General features: G+C 38.1%; 1 protein-coding gene and 1 pseudogene across 1 annotated transcript; both read right to left on the bottom strand.

Moving 5' to 3' along the window:
• Positions 1 to 1,456: 1,456 nt before the first annotated feature.
• LOC138338292 (uncharacterized) lies at positions 1,457 to 9,607 on the bottom strand (annotated as a pseudogene).
• A 240-nt stretch (positions 9,608 to 9,847) lies between these two features.
• LOC138338437 (uncharacterized) lies at positions 9,848 to 11,182 on the bottom strand. The gene has a single exon (XM_069289401.1). The coding sequence runs from the start codon at positions 11,180 to 11,182 to the stop codon at positions 9,848 to 9,850; it is 1,335 nt and encodes a 444-aa protein (XP_069145502.1).
• Between the last annotated feature and the right edge of the window lie 2,149 nt (positions 11,183 to 13,331).

Raw genomic sequence — 13,331 nt, forward strand, 5'->3', positions numbered from 1 at the left:
CTACATAATCATGAATATAATATTAGATATGAATATTGAATAATACCTTTTGCGAAAATCAAATTCAAGGAAATGATATAATCCTAACAAGAATCCACGAACTTGAAACCGCGAAAGTGAACCTCAAAACTCAACCTTTGTTTGTGATTTTCAAAAAAAGTAAGAAGATGAGAATAATATTTTTTTTAAGTATGGGTTGCCTTCTTTTTCTTGATTTTTTTCCTCCCTTTCGTTTTTTTTTTACTTCTCTGATGTTGTTTTCTCTTTTTGTTGTCTCGTGTGAGTCTCTGTATATGTGTCCGTCTCCGTTATGTGTTGCCTGTGTTGTTATATGTAGTGTAGTGGTACATGTAGTATGTAATAGTCGTGTGGTTGATAGTGGGGGTAATGGGGGTAATGGGAATCGTGTGTGTGTGTTTCTTTTTTTCTTTATTTTTCTTTTTTTTAATATTAAATATATATATAAAAATAATAATTATATAATTATTAATTGTTTTGAGTAAATAAATAAATAAAGCTAAATGGGTAATTAAAACAAAAAAAGATATAATTAAGAAATATTAGTTTATTTAAATAATATATGTAATATATATACATACATACATACATATATATATATATATATTAACTTATTTAATAAAAATTATATTTATGTTATTTATTTTTATATCTTTTAAATAAACTTAATGAAAATAATAAAAAGTCAAAATATATTTAATTTAGATTTATAAAATTATTTATGCTCTAAATATTGGTGTTAAACTTAAATTCGGTCAAAAATTACATGTCTACAGTTTGCCCCTGTTTGACTGGAAACACAAGGAGTTTTTCAAACAATGAAGTAGACAAAGTGACAAGTTTTGACCGAACTCTTATTTGAAAGACAAACATTTGTGCGACTGAGTCCTTGTTTGGACATCCTACATATCGCGGGTGATAAAATAATCAGGCCACTTGTAGTTCGAGGAGATAAAGTGATGAGTTGGAAGTTAAGTGAGGTTCCATCGAGGCTCTAGATCGCGGCTCTTATCCTTACATAAAAATTGAAAACTATTAGTAAACGAAAAACAAATGTACAAACATCCATCCACGCAGCTTTTCTTGAATCTTCACTTGAATTTTGACTTTAAGATATCACCTTGATTTTTGAGTAAATATCTTAACTTAGAATTGGAATGGAGGGTGAACTTGCCACTTAGACGGAACTTTTGACATTCTTCAAAAATGACAATTTGAAAAGTCCTCTTGAATAGCTGGTGTTTTCTTGATCGAAAGTTGACTAGTAAAAGACGTGTTGAAGTCAGGCTGCTACATGCATTGAAGAAGCTAATTCTAACCATCACGGAATTGATTATTCAAAAAAATTTGAAACTTTGTTCTTGAATTTTAAATGCAGGTCTCGCTTGAGAAAACCTGAGAACCACCATAAACAAAAAATAAATTGAATTTTTGCCCCAGCTTTCACTGGGAAAATTTTCTTAGTTATTAGCAAATATAAATATAAAACATAAACTTCGGCTAGGAAGTGTTTATTTCAGGAGAAAATAAAACTAAAAATCTAGACTAGGAAGTGTTAATCCTATGATAAAGTAATCTAATCCCATTATCCAGGAGGGTCCTGCTAGTCCCATTATCCTGGAGGGTCCTGCTAGTCCCATTATCCAGGAGGGTCCTACTAGTCCCATTATCCAGGAGGGTCCTGCTAATCCCATTATCCAGGAGGGTCCTGCTAGTCCCATTATCCAGGAGGGTCCTGCTAGTCCCATTATCCAGGAGGGTCCTGCTAATCCAATAATCCAGGAGGGTCCTGCTAATCCCATTATCCAGGAGGGTCCTGCTAGTTCCATTATCCAGGAGGGTCCTGCTAGTCCCATTATCCAGGAGGGTCCTGCTAATCCCATTATCCAGGAGGGTCCTGCTAGTACCCATTATTCAGGAGGGTCCTGCTAGTCCCATTATCCAGGAAGGTCCTGCTAGTCCCATTATCCAGGAGGGTCCTGCTAATCCCATTATTCAGGAGGGTCCTGCTAGTCCCATTATCCAGGGGGTCCTGCTAATCCCATTATCCAGGAGGGTCCTGCTAATCCCATTATCTAGGAGGGTCCTGCTAGTCCCATTATCTACCAGGGTCCTGCTAATCCCATTATCCAGGAGGGTCCTGCTAGTCCCATTATCTAGGAGGGTCTTGCTATTCCCATTATTCAGAAGGGTCCTGCTAGTTCCCATTATCAAGGAGGGTCCTGCTAGTCCCATTATGCAGGAGGGTCCTGCTAGTCCTATTATCCAGGAGGATCCTGCTAGTTCCATCATCCAGGAGGGTCTTGTTAGTCCCATTATCCAGGAGGGTCCTGCTAATCCCATTATCCAGGAAGGTCCTGCTAGTTCCATTATCCAGGAGGGTCCTGCTAATCCCATTATCTAGGGGGGTCCTGCTAATCCCATTATCCAGGGGGGTCTTGCTAGTCCCATTATCAAGGAGGGTCCTGCTAGTCCCATTATCCAGTATGTCCTGCTAATCCCATTATCCAGGAGGGTCCTGCTAATCTCATTATCCAAGAGGGTCCTGCTAATAAAATTTCAACAAACTAATAATACCAACGAAACATTGTGAATGTTTTCTTCATTATTTGGAAGTTCCTTCAAGGAGAAAAAAAATAAATAAAATAAATATTCTAACATTCAAGTAATTGCTATTTTGATATATATTAGCCAACTTTCATATAATATTCCACAAGTCTTCATTGTAGGGTTTTCATTTCGCTCGCTGCAAACTAGGTTGAACATCTAGGTTCCTCGAATCCTCAATTTTGAAACAACTTGTGTCCCTGCTTCAACAAAGAAAATTTGTGAGTTTGAAAAGGTGGTGCTTGGTTTGTGGTTCCATCTTTCGACAAGGGCGGCTCAAACACTTATGACGCTTTGATTGTTTCCAACGGTCAATACTTCTTATTGATTGATAGTACTTTCATCCGAATTCGCTTGCTTTGGGACCTAAATCCAATGTCTTTATCTCAAAACATTCATTGTTTAGCCTTCATAGGATTAGAGAATTTTCGAATTTAACATTTGAAGACAGATTAACTCAGTAGCCTGATGCTTTGCCTAGTACCGTTTAAAGATTTGGTAGCGAGTCTTGCAATTCCTTCCTATTTTTTTTTGACAAAGACTCGACTCAAATACATACCAAAAAAAGTGACAAAAAATTATAAGAAAATTACGAACTATATGAGAATAAATGAAAAGATTCGATGAAGACTTTTTTTTGTAAGAAGAAGAAAGAAAAACTTATCTGAGTGTGGGAGCCGAGTCTACTGATCATGCCATGCAATTTGAATTTATTTCCAGACTTAGCTATCCAATCCATTCATCAACCATTATTGATTATTCAATCTTGATGTGGAGTCCCAACACTTAATGAAGCCATAAATAATCTGAACCCTTATAAACATTGTGGTATTCACGAAAGTCTTTGCCGCTAAAACTCAATCATGTTAATTTCTTCAGCTCACGTCTGCCTTATGGTGCATGTCAGGATTTTCAGTAATAAGACTCTCTTATATTCAACTCCTTTTCGCCTCACGGTGCCCACTTAGGGTTTTCATCAATAAGACTCTCATTTTTATTTCTTTTTACTCACATTTGTCTTATGGTGCCCATTTAGGATTTTTACCTACCCTTAACCAACTTATTCTCGACATATCAAGGGTTGACGCAAAGACTTTTTTTTCTTTTTTGACTTTGGATGATGGGGTTGATTTTGAGCTGTGAGATGAGAGACCGAATAAATAAACAAATGACTTTTGCCCTAGTATACTACAATATGAATTTTTGGATTTGTATTTGGTTGAACCGAATCCAATATTAGGGCTGCCTACGTATCTTGCCGAAACAAGAATCAGGTCAAATGTAGTTCAGGCAATTTGTTTTTGTTTGTGTTTTTGTTTTTTTTTGTTTTTTTTTGAAAAGTCAAGGACACAGCATAACCAAGAGATCCCGTTGAATCAACCCTTGAAATACCAAGCCCAAACATAAGGGTTTCTAATGTCGAAACTCAATCATATGTAGTATCTTTTCACAGCATCAGCATTGACGACCGTTTCTGTCACTTTGCCTTCTATATCTGCTAAGTAAAGAGCACCATTGGGTAATACCCTTTTAACAACGAATGGTCCTCTCCAATTTGGAGAAAATTTTCTTTGGTTTTAGCATGATGTGGCAAAATGTGTCTCAACACTAATTGACCCTCTTCAAAATGTCTGGGACACACCTTTTTGTTGTATGCCCGTGCCATTCTTTTCTAATATAATTGTCCATGACATACTGATGTCAGACGCTTCTCATAAATAAAACTTAATTGCTCTAACCGAGTTTTGATCAATTCATCATCATCAATTTCAGCCTCCACAACGATTCGTAAAGATGGGATCTCAATCTCTTGCAGGTATAACTGCTTCAGTCCTGTATACTAGTGAATATGGGGTAGCGCTGAATGACGTACGGACTGTAGTGCGATAACCCAACAAAGAAAAAGGCAACTTTTCATGCCATTGTCGAGAACTTTGCACCATCTTACGAAGGATCTTTTTTATATTTTTTTAGCAGCTTCTACAGCCCCGTTTGCCTTTAGGCGATACGGAGTCAAATTTCGATGCTCAATCTTAAATCGGTAGCATACCTCTTGCATTAAGTGGCTGTTGAGATTTGCGGCATAGTCAGTTATATTACCTTTGGAATACCAAAACGACAGATGATGTTGAAATGGATTAAATCCACCACGACCTTCTTGATCACTGATTTGAAAGTTACTGGTTCCACCCACTTTGTAAAATAATCAATGGCCACCAAGATGAACCTGTGACCATTCAATGCTTTTGGGTCTATCGGTCCAATCACATCCATTCCCCATGCCACGAAAGGCCATGGAGCCTACATTTCATGCAACTCATAAGGGGGAGAATGTATTAAATCACCGTGTATTTGATATTCATGGCATTTACGAACAAATCGTATGAAATCCCGCTCCATGGTGAGCCAATAATATCCTACTCGAAGTATTTTCTTGGCTAGAACATATCCATTCATATGAGGTCCACAAACTCCTGAGTGTACTTCAATCATGATTGTGGAAGCCTCTTGAGCATTTACACACCTTAAAAGACATAAATCGGGTGTCTTCTTGTACCGTATGCCTCCGCTTAAGAAAAAACTCCATTCTAGTCGTCGAATAGTCCTTTTTTGATTACTAGTTACATCTGACGGACATTCTCCAGATTGAAGTTATGTTTTGATATCATGAAACCAAGGCTTACCATCAAATTCCTCCTCAATCATGTTTCAATAGGCATGTTGATCACGAATTTGTATGTATAAAGGGTCGATATGGGCGTCATCAGGGTGTTGGAGCATCGAAGACAACGTGGCCAATGCATATGCAATCTCATTGTGCATTTTGGGAATGTGTCTAAACTTTATCGACACGAATCGTTGACAAAGACCTTGTAAACAGTGTTGATATCGTATCAGCTTTAGGTCTCGAGTTTCCCATTCTCCTTGAATTTGATGAACTAGTAAGTCTGAGTCTCCTAAATTTAACAATTCTTGGATGCCCATGTCAACAGCCAACCTCAGACCCAAAATGCACGCTTCGTACTCAGACATATTATTAGTACAATAGAATCTAAGTTGGGCTGATATAGGGCAATATTCCCCTGATTCTGACATAAGAACAACTCCTATTCAAACTCCTTTCTTGTTAGAGGCACCATCAAATAATAACTTCCAACCTTGATCCTTATCGTGAATAACTTCATCGATACACGATATCTCTTCATCAGGAAAATAGGTTTTAAGAGGTTCATATTCTTCGTCAATAGGGTTCTCTGCCAAATGATCTGCCAATGCTTGAGCTTTCATTGCGGTCTGCGTTATATAGATAATGTTAAGTTCTGTGAGCAATATTTGCCATTTCGCTAGCCTGCCTGTGGGCATGGGCTTTTGAAAAATATATTTCAACGGATCCATATGAGAGATGATATAAGTAGTGTAAGATGAAAGATAATGTTTCAACTTCTGTGCTACCCATGTTAGGGCACAACACGTTCTTTCAAGAAGGGTATACTTTGCTTTGTAAACGGTAAATTTCTTGCTGAGGTAATAAATGGCCTGCTCTTTCTTCCCAGTGTCATCATGCTCACCCAGTATACAACCAAAAAAATTATCCAGTACTGACATATACAATATCAAAGGTGTTCCTGGCCCGGGAGGAACCAACATAGGGGGATTTGATAGGTAACTCTTAATTTTTTCAAAAGCTTGTCGACATTCTTCGGTCCACTTGACTGTGGAATTCTTTTTCAACAACTTAAAGATAGGCTCACAAGTTGTTGTGAGTTGAGCAATGAATCTGCTGATGTAGTTTAACCTTCCTAGAAGGCTCATAACCTCAGTTTTGTTCTTTGGAGGTGGCAATTCTTTGATTGCTTTAATTTTTGAAGGATCCAACTCAATACCTCTTCGGCTGACTATAAACCCCAAAAGCTTCCCCGATGGTACTCTAAATACACATTTTGCAGGATTAATCTTGAGATTGTACCTGCGTAGCCTTACGAAGAATCTCCCTAAGTCTTTCACATGATTTGACTTTTTTTAGATTTAATGATATCATCATCCACATAAACTTCGATTTCTCTATGCATCATATAGTGAAACATGGTTGTCATTGCCCTCATATAAGTTGCCCCTACATTTTTTAATCCAAAAGGCATAACACCATAACAATATGAACCCCATGGAGTGATAAAAGATGTTTTTTCAGCATCTTCATCATCCATAATAATCTGATGGTAGCCCGCATAACAATCCACAAAAGATGCAACCTCATGTTTAGCACAATTATCCAATAAAATATGGATGTTAGGCAAAGGAAAATCATGTTTTGGACTTGCCTTATTCAAATCATGATAATCAACACACATTCGAACTTTGCCGTCTTTCTTAGGGACAGGTACGATATTGGCTAACCAAGAAGGATATTGAGCGATTTAAATGACTTTGGCCTCAACTTATTTTGTGATCTCCTCTTTAATTATTACACTCATGTCGGTTTTCAGTTTTCTCAACTTCTGCTTTATCGGAGGAAAATTGGGATCAATTAGAAACTTGTGAACAACCATGTCCGTGCTTAATCAAGGCATGTAATCATAAGATGATGCAAAAATATCTTTGTAATCAAACAAGGCCTGGATTATATCGTCCTTTTGATGTCGAACATGTACACTTATCTTAGTCTCTTTAATAATTTCCTCATCCCCTAGATTTATCGTCTTGGTTTCACTCATGTTTGGATTTGACTTATTTTCAAAATGATTGAAATCCCTCCTTAAATCTTCAAATACTCTGTCTTCATCATGTTCGATTTCTTGACTTATTATTTCAATATTAGGTCGAAGATTAGATTGGATATCAAGATCTGGCGAAAAATTCTGCGTGCATATCATATCACTAGAATTGGCATAGAAAGAAATATATAAAATAAAACGAACAAATATATTAGACTGAAATAAAGATGCAATTACATCCTATTGAAAAGGGAAATAGAATGTTTGAAATAAAACGACAAGATAAGATCCTAATTACAATCCTTGATTGAATCGGATGACAAAAGAAAAAACAAGACAGACTACCAAGACTCGTCTTTTACGGGGAGAGGGGTGGCCTCCCAATTGTTTAGATTGACATCAGGACCAATGAATTGCACATCTCTGTCTCTAGTGCCTTCTCCGAGTTCCACCATATCAACCTCGATAAATAAATCTTTAAAATAGTTGATCATTTCTTTGCTAACTTTCATCACTGGCTTTCGAAAAGATAATTGATAAGATTCTATTGCGCGGGCTTTAATGAAAGATTTGTAGATTAGTTGTATAGGCTTGGTAAGTGACCATACATCTCTCTTCTGCTTCTTTTCCTTCATTTTGTCCTCGACTCTAGGTTGGTAGCCAAAGCCAAAAGTACCGATGCTCTTAGGTAGACTCACAGGATAAGATCTTCCTTGCAAGCAGATTCCTAAGCCTTTACCCGGCTCAAACCCATGTTTCAGCAATTCATTCACCACCATTACAGACGCGATGGGCATATTTGGTTTTGGAATGACACTCCCCTCGGGAACATGCTCAATAACCACTACCTCAGAAGCTTGATAAACTAGTGCCTCATTCTCATTATCTGCATTGATAAAAGGGAAGGAAGAGTCTTTGTAGATTGACAAATCCCCCTCACCATGAACAATTACCTCTTGTCGGTCGTGTTCAAACTTAATCATTTGATGCAACGTTGAGGGGACTGCTGCAGCCCTATGCACCCATGGCCTCCCCAACAATAGCTTGTAGGACGCGTTGATATCCAACACATGAAAATTCACAGTGAAATCCACAGGCCCTATGGCTAGTACGAGCTCTATCTCACCAATAACATATGTTATTGACCCATCAAAAGCTCTAACACATACATTGTTAGGTCGGACCCTTTCAGCACTAACATTCAATTTCTGTAGAGTTCATAAAGGACAAATATTTGTTGCAGATCCTCCATCAATTAGAACTCGAGTGACATATGAAAGCTCACACTTTACAGTGATATGTAGGCCTTGGTTATGTCCTGTACCTTCTTTGGGTAGTTCATCATCTAAAAAGGTGATGCGGTTTATCTCAAATATTTTCCTAGTAATCTTCTCTAACTGACTAACTGTAACTTTACTAGGAACATGTGCTTCATTCAAAATATTAATTACAGCCTTACAATGTTCATCAGAATATATTAGCAAAGACAACAAAGAGATTTGGGCTGGAGTTTTTCTTAATTGTTCCACCACGGAGTAGTCTGATAGTTTCATCCTCCTTAGGAAATCCTCTGCCTCTCCTTCAGTGACCAAACTCTTTATTTGTATTTGGTCATTTTTTGTTTTCCTTAATTCCATCAGGACATAACAACTTCCTGAACGGGTTATTCCTCCCACTTCATCTATTTCTTCATCTATTTCTTTTCCCTTGTATGTCACGACATTAGGCTCATAATTCTAAGGAACAGCTTTGGGGTTAGTAATTGGGAGCTGGGGTACTGGCCTGATAATCACAGGAGGAATATGGGCCCCTCGCACGATTAAGATAGGCTTGTTTGGCCCTTTTGGAACAAAAGATTTTGCCTTACTCTGGCTTACCCAAACATCTTCAAGGGCTCCTTTCACAGTTAAGATGGGTGTGTTTGATGGACTCAACTTTTCTAACACACTTTCCGCCCCTAAAGGCATCATTTTTGTTTAATCAACAACATTTGATGACTTCTCAATGCCAGTTCCAACCCTAAGGATTGGCTTATACGGAGATGCAAAATCTTCATGACCCTTCATCATTTCTAGCATGTTTGTTTCAGTATGCCTCGGCAATGGATTTTGATTGATGTTGGGTCCACTCGGACTTTCAACTATAATTCTATTAGAATCGATCAAATCCTGAATGGCCCTTTTCAAATACCAACATCTCTCTATGTTGTGACCTGGGCATGAGAACAATATGCGCAATGTTGAGAATGATCCAAATTTCTCGGGGGAGGATTCGACATCTTTCTCTCAATAGGACTCAAAACATTCAATGTCCTTAATTTTTGGAACAAGCTAGCATACGACTCCATAATAGGACTTAACTCATCTTTAACGGCATTTCCCTTTTTGTATTGTGGTCCAGGACGGAAAGGAATTCTAGCAGTATTTTGATGAACTTTTGGGGGTGGTGGATGATTTTGTGGAGTTGGTTCACGCCATTGTGGATAAGAAGGGGGTGCACTTGGTTGTGCATTAAAAAGCATGATATGGAGTGTATGGGAAAGAATATTGTGGAGCTTGGGAAGGAAAATAGTGTTGTGGGGAATTACCTAAAACATGAGTCCTAGGCGCTGATACAATAGTGGCCACATCCTCCCTTCTCTTCTTCCCTCCAATATTTCTAGAACCATTTTGAAGCACTTGTGTTGTGGCTTTTAAGGCAGCTTGACATACAATCTTTCCAGACATGATGCCATTTTCCACCATTTCCCCTACCTTAATAACTTCAGCGAATGTCTTCCCTACGGCAGAAAGCAGATAGTGAAAGTAATCAGGTTCTTGCGCCTGGAGAAAAACGTCAATCATCTCTGACTTTTTCATCGGTGGTTTAACCCTAGCAGCTTGTTCCCTCCATCTGATAGCATATTCACGAAAATTTTCCGTGGTCTTTTTTCTAATGTTGACTAACGAGGAGCGATCTGGAACAATGTCAATATTATATTGGAATTGTTGTACCAAACATCGAGCCAAATCATTCCATGTGTGCCAGTTGGTGATATTCTGATCTATGAACCATTCAGATTCAATCCCTATTAAGCTTTCCCCAAAATAGGCCATAAGTAACTCTTCTTTGCCCTCTGCACCCCTCAATTGGTTGCAATATCTGTTTAGATGAACTATGGGGTCTCCATGACCATCGTATTTTTCAAACATTGGAGTTTTAAAACCAGCAGGCAAATGGACTTGAGGAAACATACACAAGTCACTGAACGAGATGCCTTTGTGGCCTCCTAGTCCTTGCATATCTCTTATACTCTGTTCCAAACTGTTCATTTTCTTAGTCATTTCTTCATGTTCCTCATTCTTGACCATCCTCTCAATTTCAACAGGGGAACTATATTGATGATTGTGGGAATGAGAACTTGGAGTTTTAATGGTCTCTTTAAGAGTGTAACTCTCCTCACGCCAAACTTTGGGCGGGTGATCGTTGTTGGATTTGGGCACCATCGTTGGCTGCGGGATGTTGTTAGTCGGGGCAGTTGACACAAAGTGTGGATTACTTATTACAGGCGTATTCGAAGGGCGCGCCATAGAAGTTCCAGCGACATTGGATGTGTTAGCATAGGGGTCGAATCTAGGGGGATATATCGGATAACTTTTCGATACCTGGATAGGATGAGACATATTTGTATTAAAATAGTCTCGGATTGAAGATGGTGGAGGTTGTCTACTCATCCAAGCCTCGTACATCTCTGCCATTTGTTGTCTTAACACCCTTATCTCTTCTGTTGTCCCCATTTCATGTGAAGTCATCTGGTTTTGGATCTCCTCATCATTGTCCGATTCATTTCCGTCTCTGGGGGCCATTTTCTATTTCCCTTTCGATCTTGTGTTGTAAGGATGTGATACCAGTTTAACCACAAACCATCCACCTTTAAGCTAGTATGTCTCTCTCTTTCTCTCTCTCTCTCTCTCTCTCATTGAATAGAGTAATAAACCGATTAGTGTTAAGAAATTTTGTACATTGTATCCACATACATACTTCTAATATGGAGGACCTCATGTTTCATCCCGGCTTACCTAGGCATTCTTCTCTTCATTAGTTTTTTAATATTTTATTATTTTTATTTATTTATTTACTTATTTATTTATTTATTTATTATCATTTTGATTATCATTTTTTAAGACAAAGAAGAAAGAAAAAAGAAAAGAAAATAATAATAATAATAATAATAATAATAATTTGGATCGAACCCCCTAGGTTGCCTACGTATCATGTTTGGCCCATGAATCAAATCTTGCGTAGTTCGAGAAAAATATTAATAATAATTTTTTTTTGCATGACATATGCACATAAGGTGACCGAAAGTAAATCTTTTTCATTCATTTTCAAATATTTGAAACAATGATTTAAATAAATAAACAAAAAAACAGAAGTACCTAGGACTTAGATAGACTCTAAATAAAATAAAATAACAAAAAAAAAACTAAAAATACTAATAATAATGAAATAATCACTACTAAGAAAATAGACTCTAAAAGAAACTGAATCCTCGAATCTCAATCATCTCCAAGGCCCTTATAAATCTTCGCCAACGCTTTCGGTAGATATGGAGCCAAAGCACGGGCCTGTTGGCCCAACCTCTCATCGTTCTGGTGTAAATATCTAGAATAAACATTGTTGAGTTCATCCCTGAGTTGTAGTATTCGGTCTCTGGCTTCATCCATATTGTCATAACAATTCTGTAACCAGTGGTGAGCAGCATTTACTTCATGCGTCAAATCTTCCCTTTGTTCTTGAAGTTCTTCAATTTGAAGGCGGAGTGCATCTCGCTCGGCTATTCTCTGACCTCTCTCGATCTCACAGTCTGCCTGATAAGCACTAAAACGCCTTGCTATTTCTCTTTCCCTTACCATAGAGGCTTTAACTTGAGTTTGTAGTCTAGACTGTGCGCAGATAAGTTGAGCCTTATCTTTCTTATACTCCTCTTCCTGTTGCTCCATAGCGCATGTGGCAATACCCAAGTCTTCTTGTAAGGTTAGAATGGTAGAGCGGTGTTTTCTAACTCTAACTTCAAATATCGCATCACGTTGGGACAACTCTTCTTTAGCGTTTTTTAGGTCATTACTTAGGATATCAAGAGTAGATTTGTAGATTCTTCCGACTTTGAGGTGAGCTTGGTTGATCTTAACCTCAATTTCTGCTTCTTGATCTATAGGTCGTTTTATTGACCCTTCTGGCATAACCTTAGGAAGGGGCTGATCATGAACCCAGTCTAAGTATGCTTGGTTCACCTCGCCTCTAGTGCGATCCTTCACCATATCGTGGGGACTTGAGAGTATGCATCCCCCCCAAATCTTAAATATCTCTGATTGACTTAAAGGTATCTTGGTATGAAACTCATACATGAATTCACGCATATCTTCATTGGGTGGTATAAACTGGTGTCGCCCAAGTTGTCGCATGACTCTAAGTGGCATGTAAGGTTGGACACCTGGAAGACCCATTAGGACAATGAACGATCGAAAAGTAGACATGTATATCATCTCGGCCAATGGAAACCAATGATAATTCCACACGATCTTGTCAGCAGTAAGATTATTGAGGTGTTGCTTTTAAGCTTCAATACCCTTCGGCAAACTATGATCTTTGATTCTTTCTTTGTGGCCTCCAATATAATCATTCCATTCTACTTTAAAGTCCGTTGCATAAGGGTGACGACGAATGTGTTCAATCATCTATAGTTGTAATAACATATTGCATCCCTCAAAGTAGTCTTTTGCCATCCTTGCAAATGGTAAAAGCAAGATAGATGTCTGCCAGAATCATTGGTACGAGGGTGATATTAGGCTTTTTCTCAAAAGTTGTAATGACTGCAGCTAAGTTCATGCTAATCTTTCCTCCCTTTTTTGGAAATACCATGATCCCCAAAAAATCAACCACGAAGGCATCATAACTGTGTGCTTCCCAGGTCAGACGACACCCATTATTACGAAGTTTCTTTCCATACACTTC

The sequence above is a fragment of the Solanum lycopersicum genome, chromosome 9, assembly GCF_036512215.1.
Source record: "Solanum lycopersicum chromosome 9, SLM_r2.1".
Classification (NCBI taxonomy): domain Eukaryota; kingdom Viridiplantae; phylum Streptophyta; class Magnoliopsida; order Solanales; family Solanaceae; genus Solanum; species Solanum lycopersicum.

Coding starts and splice junctions, on each gene's coding strand:
- LOC138338437 (XM_069289401.1), bottom strand. CDS start 11,182: ATGGCCCCCAGAGACGGAAATGAATCGGACAATGATGAGGAGATCCAA.